The 19,603-nt window shown below is 64.7% G+C and overlaps 1 protein-coding gene and 1 long non-coding RNA gene across 12 annotated transcripts in view; one reads left to right on the top strand and one right to left on the bottom strand.

The window, feature by feature from the left end:
- Nucleotides 1-12,590, bottom strand: part of LLGL1 (LLGL scribble cell polarity complex component 1) — a 16,624-nt gene extending 4,034 nt beyond the window's left edge. For 3 of the 11 annotated variants that reach the window (XM_028484083.2, XM_024127981.3, XM_028484085.2), the window contains exons 1-16: nt 11,304-11,444; nt 8,095-8,192; nt 6,174-6,255; nt 5,948-6,078; nt 4,739-4,897; nt 4,477-4,639; nt 4,254-4,389; nt 3,936-3,990; nt 3,663-3,817; nt 3,372-3,595; nt 3,139-3,206; nt 1,929-2,082; nt 1,751-1,855; nt 1,060-1,352; nt 771-918; nt 540-693 (exon numbers count right to left, since the gene is read on the bottom strand). In XM_028484083.2, the coding sequence (XP_028339884.1) occupies nt 540-693; nt 771-918; nt 1,060-1,352; nt 1,751-1,855; nt 1,929-2,082; nt 3,139-3,206; nt 3,372-3,595; nt 3,663-3,817; nt 3,936-3,990; nt 4,254-4,389; nt 4,477-4,639; nt 4,739-4,897; nt 5,948-6,078; nt 6,174-6,255; nt 8,095-8,192; nt 11,304-11,384 (2,206 nt within the window). In that variant the 5' untranslated portion in view covers nt 11,385-11,444. Of the gene's footprint in view, nt 1-539; nt 694-770; nt 919-1,059; nt 1,353-1,750; nt 1,856-1,928; nt 2,083-3,138; nt 3,207-3,371; nt 3,596-3,662; nt 3,818-3,935; nt 3,991-4,253; nt 4,390-4,476; nt 4,640-4,738; nt 4,898-5,947; nt 6,112-6,173; nt 6,256-6,341; nt 8,063-8,094; nt 8,300-11,303; nt 11,445-12,498 lie in introns of those variants that run through there. The other 8 variants (XM_028484086.2, XM_055082428.1, XM_055082427.1 and 5 more) reach the window with 8 other exon arrangements.
- A 368-nt stretch (nt 12,591-12,958) lies between these two features.
- On the top strand, nt 12,959-19,583 carry LOC114484884 (uncharacterized). The gene is made up of 3 exons (XR_008616554.1): nt 12,959-14,184; nt 14,599-14,685; nt 17,661-19,583. It is a non-coding gene; the product is annotated as an uncharacterized lncRNA (long non-coding RNA).
- The last annotated feature ends 20 nt before the right edge of the window (nt 19,584-19,603 follow it).

Below are 19,603 nucleotides of genomic sequence, written 5' to 3'. Positions count from 1 at the left end.
GCGCCTAGAGCCCGTGCCCCACAACGAGAAGCCCCCGCAGTGAGAAGCCCGCACACCGCAACGAAGAGTAGCCCCTGCTCGCCGCAACTAGAGAAAGCCCGCGCGCAGCAATGAAGACCCAACGCAGCCAAAATAAATAAGTAAATAAACTTGTTAGAAAAAAAAAAAAAACCTTACTATAAAGCCAGCTCCTCGGCTAGGCGGCCGGCACCCACGCCTCCCGGGCCTGTCCCCCGCTCCAGCCACGCTGCCCGGGGTCTCCCGACACACGCCCACCTCGGCCTCGGTGCTGCAGCCCGCACTCCCCTCCAGGCCCCGGGCTCCTGGCTCCTGTCTCTGCTCGCCAACCCCACCGTCGGGCTGTCCTGGGGGCGGCTGTGGGCCGGGGCACCCTGTCGCCAGCGTAGCCCGGCACTCAGCAGGCAACACTTTCCAACCTCCTGGGAGGCGCTGCTCCACGCCCGTTTTCCAGGCAGCTGACCGGAACCCGGGCCACGCCACCTAGGGCCACCTCCCCAGCACACCCCTCCCAGCCTCACCGTCGCGAAGGAAGGTGTCGGCGAAGTAGAGGCAGCGCACGACGCCCGAGAGGGAGTCGTCGGCCGAGCGGGGCTCAATGCGGCGCTGCACGGGCGTCACCTCCACGTCGTGGGGGCCGGCCTGCTCCGCCAGCTGCGCATTGGCCTCCTGCAACTGGAGGAGCACGAGGCTCAGGAGCCCAGTCTTCCCGCCCCTGCCGCCCCGCCCGGCCACCCGGCCACCCGGCCCACCTTGCTGCCGGTGGCGGTCAAGCGCTTCTTGCCCGAGACGCGGCTTTTGCGGATGCGCCGGAAGGACTGGCGCAGCGACTTCTTGAGCGACTTCACGCGGGACAGCGGCCCCTCCATGGCCAGGGAGTCGTTGGGGTGCAAGGTGCACCTGGGGGCGCAGGTGCCGGGCATCAGGGAAGCTCGAGCCCAGCCGCCGGGGGGCCTAACTTCCACCAGCAGCGCTTCCCACAAGGCTCGAAAGCATCCCCCACCTGTGCCCCAGCAAACCTCGGGAAGGGCCCGCACGCACCTGGCCAGCACGGGGCTCCTGCGCAGGTAGTCAAAGAGGCCGAAGCCGTGGCTGGTGCCGAAGGCCACGAGGCCCCACTCGGCGTGGAGCGTGACGGCAGTGACGGCAGCCGGCGGCAGGCACTGGACCAGTGCGCGGGGCTGGAAGCCGGCCGGCCAGGGCAGCGGCCCTGTGCGTGGGCTCAGCCGCTCGTGGCCCTTCCACGTGAAGCCCTCACGGTCCTGGAGGAGGTCCACGCTGGCCACGCCCACCGCCTGCTCCGACGGCTCGTCACTTAACTCCAGCACCAGCACCTGGGGGGCGGGGAGGGGGGAGGCAGGGGGCGGTCGGCACAGAGAGGGGGCCACCCGCGCCCCACCCGAGCCTCTGATGCCTCTGCCAGGGTGCTCCCAGGATTGTCTCCAGTGCATCCTCTGGATAAACACTTACTGGATGCCCACTGTATACCAGGGCCCTCACCGAGCAACACGGTGGCGACCAGGACCTGCCAGCCCTGCCCTCCCGGGGCTCATCTAACGCCTGTGCTCCCACCCCGGCCCCAAGCCTCTGTGGATCCCCACAGCCCTGGCCGGTCCCACCCGGAGCCCCGTTCCCACCTCTGGGCTTCTGCTGCTCCGGTCCCTCTGCCACCCCACCAGACCCTCCAGAAAGCCCCCCAAGCCCCGCAGCCCTGGGGACGCCTTGGCCCTGCCTGGCCCGCGGTGCCGGCAACCACCATCTGGGCGGTGTACTTGCAGAGCGCCACCTTCTGCACGCCAAGCCGTGGATCGTCGCTGTAGGGGTCGAAGCAGCCCACCTGCAGGGCAGAAGGACTGGTGACACAGGGCGGAGCCCGGACCAGGCTCCCTGGGGCCAGGGGAGGGGCCCACCTTGCGGAAGGGCGGCCAGTCGTCCTCGGCGGCCTGGGCCAGGCTGTCGGCGTGCTCGCAGTCGGTCTGAAAGAGGCCGGCCGTGCTCAGCTTGTAGAGTGGCCGCAGGGCCACGCCGGAGGCGTCCCAGAACCGCACGGTGCCATCCTCGTGGCTGCAGGGAAGGGGAGGTCAGGTCCCAGGTCCTCCAGCCCCCCGCCCCCTCCAGTCATCCAGCGACCGTGCACTGGGCACTAAGCGCCTAAGCCAAACACTGACTGGACTCCTACTGCATACAGCGAACAGGAAGTACCAACCGTACAGGACACACGCTGAGCACCTACTGTATGCCAGGACGCATACAGTAGGTGCTGGGCCCTTCCCTGCTAAGAGAGTGAGAAGGTGCAGAAATAACCACCAGAAATAACAAGCAGGAGGTGAGGGGCGGGTCACACGGGGAACAGAGGACTACGGGGGTTCTGCCCCCAGGGGAGCCTCCAGAAAAGGTGACCAAAGATGCAGGCACAGTAGCGGAGGGATCGGCTGGGGCCGGGGTAGGAGCAGGAAGCCTGGGGAGGCCGGGAGGAAGCCGGGAGGGAAAGTGGGGAGGAGCAGACCAAACTGGGGCGCAGCCTCAGGACACAGCTGCAGAGTCCAGGTCACGGCCGCCTGGGCGGTGGGGGGAGCCCAGAGCCAGGGCATGAAAAGGTGAGTGAGGTCGTGGGACCAGTTGGGACGGCTCCAGAGGCCCTGAAAGCCACGGTGAGGAGTTCTCACTGGGGAGGGGGCGCTGGAGTCAGAGGCCCGAGGGTCCCAGCACAGGCGGATGGCAGGGGCTGGGCAGGAAGTCAGGGCCCGAGTCACCAGGCACGTCAGCACCCGCCAGGCCCAGGCTGGGCTCTCGGGCACCTGCCCTGCGCAGCTCGGCGTGGGCCAGCCCAGATTTTCCAGTCCCAGGGCAGGGTGAGTGGGTGGAGCCCAGTTTCGGGCTAAAAGGAGGGCTGAGCCTTAAACCAGAGTCTAGGGAGGCTTCACCCCAGCGCACCCTGCAGGAATGGGGATGGCCCGGTCCCGCCAGGGCCCGGGCCTGAGTCAGCGAGCCAGGTCAGCTCCCGCCAGGCCCAGGCTGGGCCCTCCCGCACCCGCACGGGCTGCGCCAGGCCCTGCTCGCCCCGCCCCCCCCATACCACCCGTCACAACGGGGCTGAGCCGGGGACACGCGTTCGCCTACCCGGTCAGCAGCAATCCTCGCTGGGACGGCTCCTGAGCCAGGTTCCGGCCCCCGGTGATAGGCCAGCTCTGAGAGACGGAGACGGAGACGCAAGTGGAAGGTCAGGACAAGCGTCTTCCTCCTCTCGCCCCAGGAGCGGCATCCAGAGCACAAAGTCCCTCCGAGTCCCCCGCATACACCCGCCACGTCCCCATCTCCGGCGCGTGGCAGGCAGCGCCCCCCCGGGCACCCACCGAGGCACCGGAGGCGGCCGTGGGGTGCTGCTGCTCCCCGGCGCTCACGATGCGGGCCCACAGCTTGGCGGGGACGCCGGCCACGTGGGCCGAGCAGGTGATGGCGGACGAGTGCAGCGGGGCCAGGTACGGGGCGGGCACAGCCGGCCAGCCGGGCGTCTGCAGGTCCAGCACCACCAGCTCCTCTTCGAGCAGCACGGCCAGGGCCTGCGGCTCGTCGAACTCTGCGGGACGGGGCGGGTGAGCGCGGCCGCAGACACATGGGCACGGGGTAGGAGGGCAGGTACGCACCGTCCTCGGGCCGCGTGCTGTGCACCGTGAAGAAGTCGATGACGCGGGAGGTGAAGTCCAGCGTCACCAGGGTCTCGGCCTGGAGCACACTCACGCAGTGGCGGTCGCCATAGCTGGCGCGGGGCATGCCGCCGCTGAAGACGACGAAGTGCTCGCTGCTCGGGGCGGGGGAGCCACGTGAGCCGCCGGAGGGGCCCTGCGGGGACCGGGAGAGCCTCCCCCACCCCCACCCCGCGCTCCCGCAGCCAGGCGCGGCCCCGGCGCCCCACCTACCCAGACGCACAGTTTCGCCACAGGATCTTGCTGATGGCTTTGCAGGGGAAGGGGCCTGGAGGGGTAGGACAGCATCAGGCTCACCGAGCCCCGGGCTGCATTTCTCGCCACTTCTCCGTTCTCCTCCTGCCTCCATCGCTCCCACCTCCCGAGGGGAAGGCACGCTGCCCGACAGCCCCGGGATGGGGGGGAGGAGGTCTCACCTTTGCGGCTGGGCTCAGCCCCGCCGCCTTCTCCAAGTCCTCCCAAAGCCCCCCACCAAGGCCAGTCTGAGCTCGGGGTCACTGCCGACCTCGCACGGGCCTCCCCGGCACTCACCGTAGGGCGTGGTGGCCACAGTGGGCTGTGTCATCGGGGAGTCGCCGGCGTCCGTGGCCCAGACGGCGTAGCTGCCATCGCTGTGCGAGCTGACCAGCGTGCGGCCGCTGCGCTCCCAGCACACGCTCTCCAGCTGCTGCGGGGCGGGGCGGACGGGCGTGAGCGCGGCGGCCGCGAGCAGAGGCCCCGACGCAGCTGCCGGCCTCCCCGCTCCGCCACACACCTGGGTGCCCAGGAAGATGCGGTCGGCACACCGCGCGGCCCTGTTCCAGATGACCAGCAGGCCCCGGCTGTAGCCGACGAGGATCCGGGCGGGGTCCCGCAGGCGTCCCTGCAGCGCCTCCACGGGGCCCAGGGCCTTGCCGCACCGGTAGTCGTCGGGCACGCTGCGGGGCGGGGGAGGCGCGGGGGCGTGAGCGGCGGCAGCGCGCCGGCGGACGGCGCGCCCGGCGGGCGGCGTGCAGGGAAGCCGGGCGGCCTCTCACCTCCGCAGAACCTCGTCCGGGCCAAGGGTCTGCCCCTCAAGCAGCGTCAGGGTGGGAACATCCAGGAAGAAGACGCTTCCGCCCTCAGTGCCCAGGGCCGCCAGGTCACCGGCAGCCACCAGCAGGACCACGGTGATGCGGGCGAGGCTGGGCAGGCCACTGTGGGGGCCGAGGGGAGGGGGGTGAGGGCGGGAGCCCATCCACCCGCTGAGGAGGGCGTGGAGGGGGCTGAGCCGCTACCGTCAGCTCGCCGCAGCCCCTCGGCACTCGCGGCAGCCCCAGGAAGGCCACGGTGGTGGCTGCGGATGTCGTAATTAGCTCGCTCGTTTATTCGGGACGTCGGCAGGGAGAAGGATCAAAATAGGTCCCCAGGTCTTGGAGAAGGGCCCCTGAGCTCCTCCCACCCACCAAGAGGGGAAGGCAGGAACCAGGCCCCACCTGGGCCAGGACCAGAACCTTCAGGATGCACGGCCCCACGAGCCCCACTCAGGAAGCTGCGCCCCCAGCCCATGGATGTCTCCCTGACTTGCAGGAGGGCCCTGGATCGCTCCCCTGCAGAGGCTGGGAGACCCTGGGACTCCATCCTGGGTTAGGGTTGGACACGGGGGCGGGGGGTGGGGGCGGGGAAGGGGGGGGTCACCTAGCCCCAGTTCAAGCCCAAGCAGGACAAGCCTCCCGCGGAGCTGGACAGGCACCTTGCAACCTGAAGGACTCACCCGCTCTGGCCATTTCAACAAGGGGTGCCAGGCCAGGAACCAAGAGGCCCCTTACTCTCTTCCCAGGGGTCCCCGCCCATGCTGTCGCCCCCCCGGGGCACCCTGCCAGCACCTCACAGCCCAGCAGGACCCTCCTTGCCCCAAGCCGCCCTTTCACCCAGGCACACTGGCCCGTCGCCCCGCCCCCGGTCGAGGGCCCAGGGGACCTGTGCTGCCGTCAGTTCCTGCCTCAGTCGCCCCTCACCACAGGGGCGCAGTGCCCCTCACCGGGCTCTGGACACACTCTCCCGCCCCGGGTCTCCTGGGGCCCCAGTGGTCCTGGGGCACAGACTGTCCCTGCTCACCTCAGGCTCTGCTGGGATCCCCACCTGACGCCTGCCAGGCCACCAGACGTGCCCCCTGAACCCCAGCCCCGGGGCAGCTTCCTGTCCCCCCGCCCCTCCACAGGCTCGCCCCACGTCCGGCGGCCGTCCCCGGCCGAGTGCCCCAGTACCTGGCACCATCAAAGCCCGGGCGACTGGGTGGCTGGTGGTGGAGGGCTTCCTCCAGGTGGGCGCAACCGTTGTGGTGGACGACCTCCCAAAGATGGAGGCTGCTGTCGTCCAGCAAGGTCAGGAGGCGGCCCTGGCAGGTGAGTGAGACCAAGACTGAGCCGGCCTGGGGAAGGGGGCGGGGCGGAAATGGGGGTCACGGGAGCCAGTGGCAGGGCCGAGGCTCACCTGGCCGGGCAGGAAGTGCATCTGGGTGACGGTGGCCGCGTCTCGATGCAGGCCCGTGAACTCCACGCCGGGGGCACCGTAGCTGAGGGTGACGGGTCAAGGGCGGAAAGCGGGCACAGGCCGGGAAACCAAACGCCCTCCTCCCAGGACCACTGTGACGGGCCCTACCCAATGGGCCTGCCTATCCAGGGGCCTCCCCAGGGCACGGGGGCTCCTCGCCGCAAGGAGCACCATCTTGTACCGCCACTCGACACGCGGGCTCGCTCGGACCCGCAAGTGGGCGCTGCTGCGCGACCTTCACTTCCTCGCCTGTGAGTCGCGGGGCTGACGCAGGGCACGTGAGGATAAAAGCACCCCCCGCACACACAGCCCGGTCCCGGCTCACGGCTCTGCGTCCGCCTCTCCGGGCTGTGTGCACAGGAGCCGGCCCCGCACGTCAGCATCGCACGGGCGGAGATGCCAAGCCAGGCCCGGGAGGCTCAGCCACAGGCCGACGCCAGCTGCAGGCCAGGAACCCCACCTCCTTCTGGGGCAGGCAGCCCCCACCGCACTGGGAGAGGCCACGGAGGCTTGGAGAGCTTGGGTGACCTGCTTCAAGTGCCCGGTGTGAGCGCCAGAGTCCCAGCAACCCCAGGCTTCACAGTGGACGGGCAGGCCGAGGGGCCCCAGGAGGGAGGACCGGGCAGGGGTCAGGGACGTTGCCTGGAGACAAGGCAGGAGCCGTTGCCTGGAGCTGGAGTTGGGATTCCCTGCAGGAGCCGGGAGGACACAGACAAGGGGACAAAAAACAGGGCAGGAGCACTGGGAGGGAACCAGGGTCGCCAAGGAGACGGGGCCAGACCCGGGGTGGGGGCGGGGGTGGGGGGGAGGCTGCGGCCCCTGTGGCCAGCCTCAGTTTCCCAGCCCAGGCCTCGGGCCGGAATGGTCTGGGAGGGGTGGGGGGGCCTCGTCCCCCTCCGAGGCCGTCTGCCTGCCTGTCCTTTGTGAGCACGGCCCACGAGAAAGGCCGTGCCACCAGCAGAGACTCCGCCGGGACACAGAGGAAGGGGCTCCGGGCCCACAGCACACGCGGGGCAGGACGGCACTGTAAGACGCGAAAGCAGCAGGCCAGGAAGTGGGACCCCTGGGCAGGCAGCCGGGGCACCGGCCCCTGCGTGCCCACCGATGCCTCAGGGGCCCACGGGAGGCGGGGGCACCCAGGTCCAGCCGCTCTCCCTGGAGTCGGCAAACTCACAACTTCCTGGCCAGTGCCCCCAGCCCCTGGGTGGGGACACCTCGTGCCACCATGCAGTGGCTGGCCAGACCCTGCCCCCGGGGCCCCACCTGAGGGGCTCACCCCGTGCAGCGGGGCTGGGATCCTCCACGGCAGGAGGGAGGCGTCCAGCTGCCAGCCTCCCCCTGCACCCGCCCTGCACTCGCAGGAAAATGCCCCTTTGTGCGGCTCACAGGCCCATTGTGTGGCGCCAGCATCCAGGTGCGGGCCGCGCTGCGCCCACCATGCCGAGCCTGGTACTGCCCCCAGCGCCTCGGCTGGCCACACGTGTCTTCACACTGGCACACGTGTGTGTGCCCGGGCACCAGGGCAAGGCCCGCCGTGACCCCGGCCCACCCACCACCCTTGCTAGGGACCGTGTGCAACCAGCCCCGGCCCACCTCCCCAGTCACAGTTGCTGTGACGGTAACTGCCAGGTAACTGGCTGGCTGAGAGGCAGCGCCGGGCAGCTGGGGCCACCGCAAGCTGAGCCCCATTGTCTCTGTGAGGAGGCGTCTCAGGGCAGCAGCTGCACCAGCCTCCACCAGGGTCCGTCCGGGCAGCTCCCGTGGCGTCCCAGCCGGGGCCCTGACCCAGGGGCCCGGCACACTGGGAGCTGCAACCAGGACATTCTGACGGGCCCCGAAGGCCGCGGCCCGCAAAGGATACATCTTGACAGCCCCAGACCGGGTGCCGATGGCCATGATGCGAAGCTCAGGGTCGAAGGCCAGGGCGCTGGGCTGGTTGGGGAAGCCATGCTCCACGGTCTGCAGGGAGGTGAGGGCATTGGCAGAGGCACGGCCCACCCACCCCAAGGCAGCCTCCAGGCTCTGCCACTGCTTCGCACCCATGCTCCGGGCCTCAGTGCCCTCAGCTGCGAAATGGGTAATCACACCTCCGGTGAGGAAGGGCCTGAGCCCCTGGCCCCGCCACAGAGGCCCCCCTGGTCGAGGCCCGGTCCCTCTCTACGCTCAGGTCCACCCCACCGCGCGCGGGGCTCTGAAAACAAACAGAACGGGGCTCGAGAGGAGGCGCAGGCACAGAAGTGAACCCCGGCTGCCCCACGGAGCGGGGCTCCGCACCCCACTCCTCCAGGCAGACTGGAGTGCAGTCCCAGGCAACCCCCAACACAGGCTCTGGGGGGTGGTCAGAGGCCAGCACCCAAGGCCAGCTAGGCAGAGGCTCTCGAGTGCTGCCCCGACCCGGGGCTGCTCCCCACCCCCAGCCAGAGACAGGGAGACTGGGGCCCAGAGAGAAGGAGCTTCCTGCCCAGGCCCTGAAGGTGTCACGCACCTGCCAGACTTGGGTCCCCCCCTGGAACCTGAAGGCGTGATTCCCTCCCCCCCGGGTCGGGACGGTGGGCAGGGGGCTTGTGCGCTGGGGGTGTCAGTGCGACGGCTCCCACCAGGTCCCCAGCTCCTGGCAGGGCCAGTCCCAGGGCAGAGCAGCCCTGGCTCCCCACCCCCACCTACCCAAGGAGCTCCTAGGCAACCCCGAGGCCTGGCTGGGGGCCCTCCCTGGGAAGCCTGCGCCCCTGGGCCCCCAGCCCCCTGCCCTCAACACCAAGGTGGGACACCCCATGTGGGTGCCGGTACCCCCTGACCACTGCGTCAGCAAGACACAAGTTTTATAAGGAACCCTGGTCCCCGGGCCTGTGGCCCCAGCCTGCCTCCAGCCTCATCCCATCCGGGCAGGGGCTGAGCCCTCTGAGCAGCTGGCTTGGCCTTGGGCGAGCCACAGCACTGGCCAAGCCTCGGCTTCCCATCTGGGCACTGGTGAGCCCACCTGAGGACAGCGCGGCCCACTTGACCGGGGCGGGGTGGGGAGTCCCAGCGCCGCCGTGCCCACGCTGGGCCTGACCGAGTCTGGCGGCCCACTCCTCTGCTCAGGGCCCTCCGGGGCTCCCGGCTCACTCCGAGTCAAAGCCAAGTCCCCTCCATCGGGCTCCTCCCACCGGCCCCCGGCTCACTGGATGGCCTTCCGCCCTCCTCCAATCTCCTAGGACCTTTGCATCTACGGTCCATCTACCTGGAACGTGCTTTACCCAGCACTCTCCACGGTGGGCTCCTTCCCACGGCTCAGGAGACAACTGCTCAGAACCCCCTGAGCTGGCCCAGCAGCCGTCGCTCCACACCCTCACCTGCCTGATTTCACCCACGGCACTGACCACCACCCAAACCACTGCAAGCCGCACGCTTCCCTCTCTTCTTTCGGCTTCTCACTATCTCCCCAGCTAGTACATCAGCCCCCCGGAGGCGATATTCGTTAAACTGACAAGAGTGGACATGCCACAGGCAGCCTGTGGGCAGGGCTGGGATACGGACCCAAGACCGAGTCCAAAGTCCAGGCTCACCCTGGACCACCAGCCCCTGCCCACGGCCCACCACTCGGGAATCCGGGCCTATTTTCTAGTGATCACCTACAGGCCCTCTAGTGCCCCTCTCCCCAAGACCACCCCCTCCCACCACTGCTGCCCACTCAGAACAGGGCCTTCACCCTCCTTGGCAGGGAGACCAGCTTCTGCCACCAGGCGCCAGCCAGGGGTAGCAAGCCTCCCCTCCCCCTGTCTCAGGTCCCCACTTCACACCCCGACTCCCTGGCTGAGAAAGTGACACCTGAGCGCGACGCCTGCCCTACCATCATTGTCCTCTCATCTCGAGGGGGCTCACCCTCGGCCACTCAGCACAGGAAGGGGGACACCTCAGAGCTGCTGGGCACCAGCCTCGCCTCTGGGCCCCTTGGCCACCAAGTCTGAGGGTCCTGGCAGCCCCTACGCCACCTGGAAAACCCCGCCTACCCTGAGAGACGACCCGGCCTCGGTCACTGCGGGACCGGTGGCCCCAGAGCTTCCTCCTGGACCAGAGTCTCCTGGCAGCCAGCTCGGGACCACAGCACCCCTCCCGAAGCCCCTGGCCCTCAAGGCTAAAGTCAAATCCCACTGACAAGGGGACACAAAGACCAAGTGCCCCAGCTCACTCTGACTTCGGGCACGTGGTCAGCCCTGAACCTCAATTTTCTCACCGGTGTGTGAGCATTATGACTCTAAGCCCCAAGAGCAGCAAGGGGCCCTGCGATCAAAGGGCTTGGGTGTAAAACTGAGGCCAGAAGGGACACCCCTGGGGAGAGTTAGCAGGGGGCAGGCTGGGGCCTCTCTCAACCAGCGCAGGGGAGGCGGGGCTGAAGGCAGCCCCTTTCCCGTGGCCCCTCTGGCCCTACCCAGGAAAGAAAGGAAGGAGCAGCCCTCCGCCCCCACCTCCGCCTTGGCTCCAGGAGAGGCGGTGGGTCGGCTGCCCCGGTGACAGAGCCCACAGCAAGGAGGACAGTGGCCCCATTCCATAGCAAGGGAAACTGAGGCCCCGCGATTCGAAGTGCAGTTGAGTACACGGCCAGGCATCCCCCGCTGGAGCCCCCCGGCGGTGCCGGGCAGAGCGCAAGCCGGAGCCCCGGGCGGTGGGGGAAGGGAGAAGAGGAACCGGGAAGGGATTTCCCAGCCCCACCCCCCAACATCTGCCTCCACTCCGCACCCCTCCCCACCGGCCTGGGTGCGAAAGCAAAACAAACCGGGCCCAAGGGCTGCGCAGGGGCGCCGAGGGGTCCCCGAGAAAGAGATAAAGAGACAGAGAATGGGAGCCGGAGCGAGAGTTGAGAGCCGCCCGGAGACACACGGAGGCAGAGAGGCCCGCAGGGAGAGGCCGGCGGAGTCCAAGGCGCGGAGACAGGAGCAGGGGAGCGGAGGGCAGAGATGGAGCGAGGCTGGCGCGCGGCTCGGGCAGAGCAGAGCGGGGCGGCCGGGCCCAGCGTGCGCCCCCTCCCCCGGCCCGACGTGGCTCCGGCCCGGTCCCCGCCCCCGGCCAGCCGCCCCCGGCCCGCCGCCGCACCTTGTGGAAGGCGAAGAGCTCCTGCTTGAGCTTCTCGCGCTGCGGGTCGGCGCCCTGTCTGCGGAACCGAAACTTCATCATCTTGCGCCCGGCCGCCCGCCGCCGCCCGCAGGATGCGCCGCGCGGCCCCGCAGGTCCTGAGGCGCGGGCGCCAGGCGCGGGCGCGGCGGGGCGGGTCCTTCACGGGGCGGGCCCGCCCAACGGACGTGCCTCCTGGCCAATGGGCGGCCCGCGCGCCGCCCGCCCCGCCCCTGCCGCCTCTCAGTGGGCGCCCGCGAGCACTCCCACTGCGCGTGCGCCGCGGCGCGGGGCTTGCCGGGACTTGTAGTCCACGAGCAGAGCTCCGGCGTGGGCTACTGGGGACGAGTTTTTGAGGGGAGGCGCGCGTTCCCCCATTCGGAGGAGGCTTTTCCCTTCTTGCAATGAGCGAGCGACGCGCACACTCAGGTAATGAGGCAGCCCCGCCCCGAAAGCCAGGAGAATTCTGACAGGGGCGACTCCCTGGTCCCCGGCCTCAGTTTCCCCATCTGCGCCATTGGCCCGGTGATTGACGAGTTGTATTATGTTTGACCAGTTTCACGGGACACCACTTGGACCATCCCCCAGCGCGCCAGAGCACCGCCCACGCCACGCTCCTGGTCCCGCTGGGTGGTCAGTCAGGATCGCCCTCCTCCCCCCACAGCCCCCTGGGGAACTCCTATACACCCTTCAGGATCCGATATAAAAAGCTCTGGTGGCAGCATGGGGGATTCTCAGGAGCGCCATCAGCTAAAGAGAGGGACAGAGACCCAGTGGGGAGAAGAGGCCGTTCCTGGGGAGCTGGCATTTCGTCCCGAGATTGGATCCGGGCTTCTCCGACATGGGCAGAGGGCCTCCCTACTCAGGGAATAGTGTATAAACAAAGCTGCACCGCCTCCACGCTGAGGGACGATGGCCTGTCCCCACCCACATCCCAGGCCTCCTTTTCTCACCTGGAGGCTGAACCTTTCCTTCCAAGACCGAGAGAATAGGGTCTTGCCTAGGGGCTGCCCTGGGCTCAGGGTCCCAGAAGCTTAGGTGGGGCAGGTAGGCCTGGCCCAGACCCCACCATCTGTGTCCAGGGAGGCGCCTGACTTGTGTCCCCAGGCAGCTGCCAAGCCACAGGCCTGACCACCCCCCGCCCCCCCGGCCCCAGTCAGCCCTGCTCAGCCCTTACCTGAGGTTGGGGCTGGATCTGGAAGAGGGCCGAGCAGAGGGGCAGGACGGTGAGAGGAAGGAAGATAAGAAGAAGGCTCACGAGTGTCTACAGGTGTGGCAGGTACCAATCACATCCCTTTCCTGGTTTCAGCTGATCAAGTGCTCTCAACAGTTCTGTGAGGGAGGAAACCCCCGAGGTTCTAGATGAGGAAGCTAAGACAGGTGGGCGCAGGCAAGGGGGCTGAGCTGGCTGCACTGAGAAGGGTCAGGCACCTCCGGCCTCTGCCCACGCCATGCCCAGCACAGGCAGCTCAAGCAGGTCTGAAGCCTGGGTTCTGGTCCCTGCCCTGCCACGCATGGCTGACTTTCAGAGCCTGAGCCCCAGTGGCCTCTTCTGCAGAACGAAGGCCTCACACGGGGGGGAAGCGTTAGGAAGGTGTTAGTTCACATCCCTATGTCCGTTGCCTTTAGAAGCTGTGCGGCCTGGAGCAAGATGCTTAAGCTCTCTGTGTCTCGGTGCCTCCGAGGGTCATTACGAAGATGAGATGAATTAACACTTGTAAAGCCCTTAGACCAGACCGCGCCAGGCAGACAGGAAGTGCCATGTGGGACTCAGCTGTCGTTAGAGTTCTTGCTAACTGCTGTTTGAGCTCTGTCACCCTGGGCAAGTCCCTGCCCTTCCTCAGTCTCCCCTTCTGCCTTTGAAAGGGGACCGAAAAAAAAAAAAAAAAAAGAAAAAAAGAAAGGGGACCGAGTCAGCAGGCAGTGAGCAGCCATGCCTGCCCCACCGCACACCTCCAGCTCACAGTCTAGGGGAGCACAGAGCCGAGTGGAGACCACAGCCACCCCGAGTTCGCTGTGCTGTGATGGGGACACCCGGGGGTGGTGGGAGCCCAGAAGAGGCATCTGACGCAGGGTAGGTGCCCCTGGAGGGAGGGGGGCAGTTCAAGCTGGGCTGTAATGGGTGAGCAGTTCAACGGTAGAGCGGGCAGGGGGTGGAGAGGGGGGGCCCAGGCAAGCAGGGGTTCTCAGAGTGTCAGAACCCCCCCCACACCTCTGCGAATGCCCATGGAGTAGGGCCCCAGAGCCTGGATTTTAAACCAGTCCTTCCCCAGGTGACGCTAAGGCCCCAGCTTGGCCCCATCTGATCAGGTCCAAGGAGTTAAATGGGTAAACTGAGACGTGAGCAGATAGGCCCAGCCCGTCCACAGGTGGGGCACGGTTAGGAATGGCACGGGGTGAGCGTGGGACGCCAAGGACTGCTTGTGCTTCCCTTAGCCCATGAGCCGGGGCGCAGGCGTATGATCACCATGGTCACAGGGCAACAGGGCCACGCCTGCTCATTGCTCAAAGCAGGAAACAGGCTCTGGGGAGCCCAGGCAAGGGCATGGACACAAGGTGTTCAGTGACCTCGGGCGGCCCCGCACCTGTCCTGGAGGTTGGGGGGATGATGGGGGCAGGAGGGCGCCTGAGTCAGCAGCACTCGAAGGGAAAGCCGGTCCCTCTTGCAGCCTCCCAGCCTCAGGTCAGCCTCAGGCCAGGGATGGGCTGCTACCTTCTCGGCATTTCCTGGGTGGGGTGGCCTCTCCCTACACCCTCCTCCTCCTTCTCCTTGGCCACCCCAGGGACCTTGCCCAGCTCTGAGGTGGGACCCAGGTCTGGCTTCAAATCCCAAGACATCCCCTTGCTGGCTGGGTAACCTGAGGTAAGCCACTTGTCCACCTTGGACCTCAGTTTCCCCATCTGTAAAATGCAGTAAGGACCAAATGAGATGATTCCAGACAGGAGTGGAGCCCAGGGCCTGGCAGGCTCTGTAACTAGTGAGCCAGCCATTCCTAGACTCTGGCTCATAGCTAGCTGCCTCACCATTCTTCAAACCTACCAGACAGGCTCTGCCTTGGGACCCCTGTACTTGCCGTTTCCTTGCCTGGGATGCTTTGCCCCCAGGTTTTCACTTAAGCAAATTCCTCCCCTCCTTTTGGTCTTGACCTGATGACACTTGCTCAAGGAAGCCCCCCCGGCCTCTCAATTCCTGCTGCCTCCCTTGCCTTGTTCCTCTCTGCCTGCCTCTTCTCACCCACCGTGCATCTGACTTCTGTGTATGTTACTTGTCTTCCAGCTTGAGAATGTGCTCCCCGAGGGCTCAGTTTTTAACGCTGCTGTTCACTGCTGTGTCCCCAGCGCCTAGAACAGTGCCTGGCACACGGTAGGTACTCAACACATTTAAAAAATAATGTGCGAATTAATAAAAAAGAGGTCAGAAGCAAATGTGACAAACTGTTAACACGTGTGGGTGGTAGTGTGGCTTCTCTTAAGTATTTTTCAGTGTGTTTGAAATATCGCATTAAAAATACAAAACGCTAACAGTAACAGTCCACACTCTTTGGGAGTCAGAGGTCATAGGAAATGGTGGTTGAAGCTTGTGGCGAGGCAGCTGCAGAGTAGGGGTGTCCCCGAGGCAGGCTGGCATCCTCAGAGGCAGGCACCCCCACAGACGCTGTATCTGTGCTTTATCTGCCTGGACCTTGCAGTGACACTGGAGGTAGGTACAAGGACAGCCCACTTCACAGACAGGAAACGGAAGCTAAGGCCCAAGGCCACCTGTGGAGAGAAGGAGGGAAGGAGGGGTGGCGAAAGCCCCCCGCAGGGAGGCCGAGTAGGGGCAGCCAGGGAGTGGGAGGGAAGGCGGGACAGCCTGGGCCAGGGAGATGGCCCCGCCTTCCAGGGGCTGGCCCAGATCCTGGCTGAGGCCACGACCCTCCTCTGCTGCCCAAACCACACAGGCAGCTTCTTCCTGGCGGCTCGGCTCCGGCTCCGGGGTGGGGGGCCTGGCAGGCCCCGCGATTCCTGGAGTGGAATCTGGGCTGGGGGCAGGGCGGGCGGGGCCTGGGTGGGAGGAGATGAGGGGTCCAGCAGGGTGGGGGCTGCCTGGGAGAGCACCGGAGCCCTCATCCTGCATGGTGGCTTTGAGGGCCCAGATAGGGCAGGGGCAGGGGCTCTGGGGCCCACGGAGGGTGAGTAGTGTGTTGGGCCTCAGGGAAGGGGCCAGGCAGCGGGAGGCTGGGGCAGACCCAGCCTGTCCTCGTTTTACAAGGGAGGAACCTGAGGCTCAGAGAGAAGTGACCTGCCCAGGGTCACGTGGGGGACCACACAGGGGTCTTTGGACCTCCAGCCCAGGGCTCCCTCTCCAGATGCAGGGCTGCCAGGCCTGACACTTGCCCTGAGCCTGGGTCTGAACTGTGCTCTTCTCAGCTCATGCTGGGTCACCGGACCTGGGGATTTGGATGCACCGGCCCCCTGCAGGGGTGTCAGGTTTGAGGCTCCAGGAGATTCTCAGAGGCCTACTGGAAAGTGGGGTTCTGTGCTTCATTCGTCTCTGTGGCTGCAAGTTCTCATCCTGCTCTGCCATTTCATCTTTCTGGGCCTCAGTTTACTCATCTGCAAGATGGGGGTGAATAGTAATTGCTGCCATTTATTAACACTGAGCAGTTGATCTGTACCAGGCACCAGTCATTCCTTTCATTCTATGCCTGTTTTACAGAGGAAGAAACCAAGATCAGAGAGATTTAAGTAACCTGCCCAGAGTCACACAGCTAGTACATGGCAGAGTCAGGGTTTGAGCCCAGGCCCCAAGCGAGGTATTAGAGGTTGTGGTGAGAATTAAATGAGACAGATCGTAAAGGGCCTCCCTCACAATGAACCCAGAGAGGGTGGGAGTTAGGGAGTTAGGTCCTGGTCTCCCAGCCTGGAGTGGCAGCACTGGGCCACACAGAACTCCCTGGGCTGTGCTGAGGGAAGCCAGCAGTCCACGGAGCCCAGGGCAGCCCTGTCCCACAAGGTGGCTTCCAGCAGGAGCCGCCTAAGGCAGAGGGCACTGGCAGCGCAGAGGCTCGGGGGACAATGCCCGGCGAGTTGGACCGCCCTGCACAGCCGCTCACCCGGGGGCCCTGGCTGAGCAGGGTGGCAGCGGTGGGGAACCCAAGTTCTTGCCCCTGGGGCCTCAGCTCCCCATCTAAACCAAGGGAGGGCTGTGCCCCGCCCACTCCGAGGCCCCATCGCTGGGACTCTGCTGCCGTGCTGTGGGCACCGGAGGGAGTGCGCCAGGGAATGCCCCGACGCCCAGCTGGAGGACCCCAGCCCTTGGTTTGGAGCCCCTTAATCTCTACAGGTGCCGTGCCTGCCACGCTCCTTCTCTGCTCTCAACACAGCAGCCTGCGGGACCCTAACTAAGTCTGACCACATCCTGCTCTCCGCAAAGCCCTCCGTGGGAGCCGCTCGCAACCTCCAGTTGTCACGGTTTAAGAATCTTTGTGAGCCAGCTGTTAAAACACAGCCATTGTTTAAAAACTAACTTACACTGAAAACAGAGGTAAAATTCAGAACTAAGCACTTCCTGGTTTACTTCGTTTCCCTCCTGTCTGTTCTTCTGCACTACGCTGGCTGCATCTGTGTGGTGGAGACACTGTGATAACGGCGCTCGCGGCTGTGCTTGGAACCAGCCAGAAGGGAACGTTTCCACGGCCACAGATCAGGCCGGGTTTACTGCTCACGTTCTAGACCAGTGCCTCCAACAGAGACACAGTGCAAGCCACACGTGTAATTGGAAACTCCCTAGTAGCCAGACTTAAACAGTAACAGCAAACAGGTAAAATTAAATAGCATACTTTATTTAACCCAGGTATGTCCAAGATATTATCATTTCCACGTAATCAATATAAAGTAACTAATGATATTTTTTACACTTTTTTTGTACTAACTCTTCAAATTCTGGTGTGTATTTTACACTTAAAGCACAACTCAGCTCACACCAGCCACGCTTTTTCAGGTGCTCACCAGCCGAGCCTCCGTGGCTAATGTATTGGACAGCACAGGTCTGGACTTAAGAAATGGGCGGAGCAAATATGGATGATGCAGATTAAATCTAACATACTGAGGCTGAGACATCTCAATCCCACTAACAATCTGTTCATCAGTGAGTAATCAGTAGGTCATGTATCAAATTTAATGACAAACTTATTGGGTAGAGAGCAGGGTAATAGTAGGCGGAACAGTGCCCCCCCCCCGCCCCCCGCCAAAGGTATCAGGTCTCAATCCCTGGAATGTAACTTTTTTTTAACATTTTTTAACTTTGCCGATGTGATTAAAAATCTTTACATGGGGAGATTATTTTTGGTTATCCAGGGAGGCTGTAATGAGGGAGAGGCAGAGGAGATCTGGGACACAGAAGAGGAGGCCGTGTGGCCACGGAGGCAGAGACGAGAGTTATGTGGCTGCGAGTCAAGGAATGTCAACAGTCGCCGGGAGCTGTCAGACGCGAGCACGGGCCTGCCACACCGATTCCAGCCCAGTGGCGGTGATTTTAGGTATCTGACCTCCAAACTGAGGAAATAAACGTCTGTTGTTTTAAGCCCCCGGATGTGTTGCGATCTGTTTCAGCAGCCCCAGGAAGCTAATGCAGCTGGGAGGCGGCTCCGTTTACCATATTGTGGCTGAGTCACCGCCACAGGTGAGCTACAAATACAAGAACTCAACAGCAACAAAAATCCGTAAGAGCGTTCTGTGAGAAACAACTGGCTAAACAGAACTTAAAGAGTACTATGTTTTATTACCGATAATTTATGTGCTACATACACATCTATCAGTACGATCTGTAATAACCTTGTGTGTGTGTGTGTGTGTGTGTGTGTGTGAGAGAGACACACAACAGGTTGTCCCGTACCCACCCTCAGCAGAGCTCAGCACAGTCGGACGCTCGTATTTTTTGAATGAATGAATGTGACTTACTTTGGGCCTCAGTTTCCCCCACCACACGACAGGATTATAGGAATGGGATGGGCTCCCCAGCTGGGAAGGGCTGGAGCCAGATGTTGTTAGAGCACCTCCCGTATGCAAGCCCGGGCTGGGAGCAGAGATGGGACTCGGCACATGGCCCAAACAGCTAGCCGGTGCCCCGGCAGAGGGCTGGGGACGGTCAGATTCAGGGACTCAGATACGGCCCCGCATCTGCTTGGGACCGCTCACAGAGGATTCTCACAGTCCCAGGGACGGGGTGCCGTGGAACCGCTGTGCCGTGGAACCGCTGTACAGGGACAGAAAGCAGCGCCAGAGACACAGCAGGACCCCCGAGGGCTGGACCCCGTTCCTCTGGCCTCCTCCCTCAGTCCTCAGGGAAAGGGCCTCCTTCACTCAGGGACTAGGAAGAACCCGGGTCTGGCTTTGTCACAGCTGCAGCGGAGAAGCCCTCGCAGCTCCCCAGCCCTCCGCACGAGCCTGCATCCCGTGACCCAAGTCAGGGGCCCAGGCACGGTGTGGGTGACCTTTCCCTCAGCTCCAATGTCTTCTCTCCGGGGCATCCAGGGCCCTATCCGCCCAGCCCAGTGGCTACCCCTGCAGGCCCAACTGGCCCACCCCCACTTCACATCCTGTCACTGATTTGCAGGCCTGAGCCCTGGCCACTCACTTGCTCCCTCTGGACTCTCCCCTCCCCGTTAAATGGGGAGTTAAGTGGCTTGCCAGGTTTTCACAGCAAGAATTTGGCCAAGCAGACTGGCTCTGGGCACTGGAAGTGAAAGACGGAGACTCTAGACCAAAGCCCTTGACCAGAACCTGGGAGCCAGGTCCAGGATCCGGAGGGACTAAAACCCCCTGGACCCCACCCCTACTCTACCCAAACCCCTCTGCCTCAAGCCTGGATCTGCATCCACAGCTCTACCGTACTCATCTTGAGAGCAGGGGCTGGTTTTGCTCACCACGGAGCCACGGTAAGGGCTTGGCCAGCATACAGTAGGACTCAAGAATTTGTTTAGTGAGCAAACCCACCTACGTATTTTCTACAAGGGCCAGGCCCTCTCCTGCCTTTGCTCATGCTGTTCCTCCTCCACTGGCCCGCAGCCTCTCTGATCACCCCAAGGAAGACGGGCTTCCAGAACTCAGCACAGTAGGATCCCTCCCGGCTCCTGTGGGCCCACGGTGCCCTGGGCACCTGGACATATGGTTTATGAAGTCCATCCTCCTTGCGGTTGGAGGAAAGACGGTGGGCGAGCCCGTCCTCAGCCCTGCGTCAGCAACTGCTCCTCTCCTCTGGGGCCTCGGTGGGCCATGAACTCTGCCCCCCGCCACCCCCT

The sequence above is a fragment of the Physeter macrocephalus genome, unplaced genomic scaffold, assembly GCF_002837175.3.
Source record: "Physeter macrocephalus isolate SW-GA unplaced genomic scaffold, ASM283717v5 random_121, whole genome shotgun sequence".
In the NCBI taxonomy this organism is placed as follows: Eukaryota; Metazoa; Chordata; class Mammalia; order Artiodactyla; family Physeteridae; genus Physeter; species Physeter macrocephalus.
The sequence above is the reverse complement of the archived record's forward strand: the minus strand, read 5'-3'. Positions and strand labels throughout refer to the sequence as shown.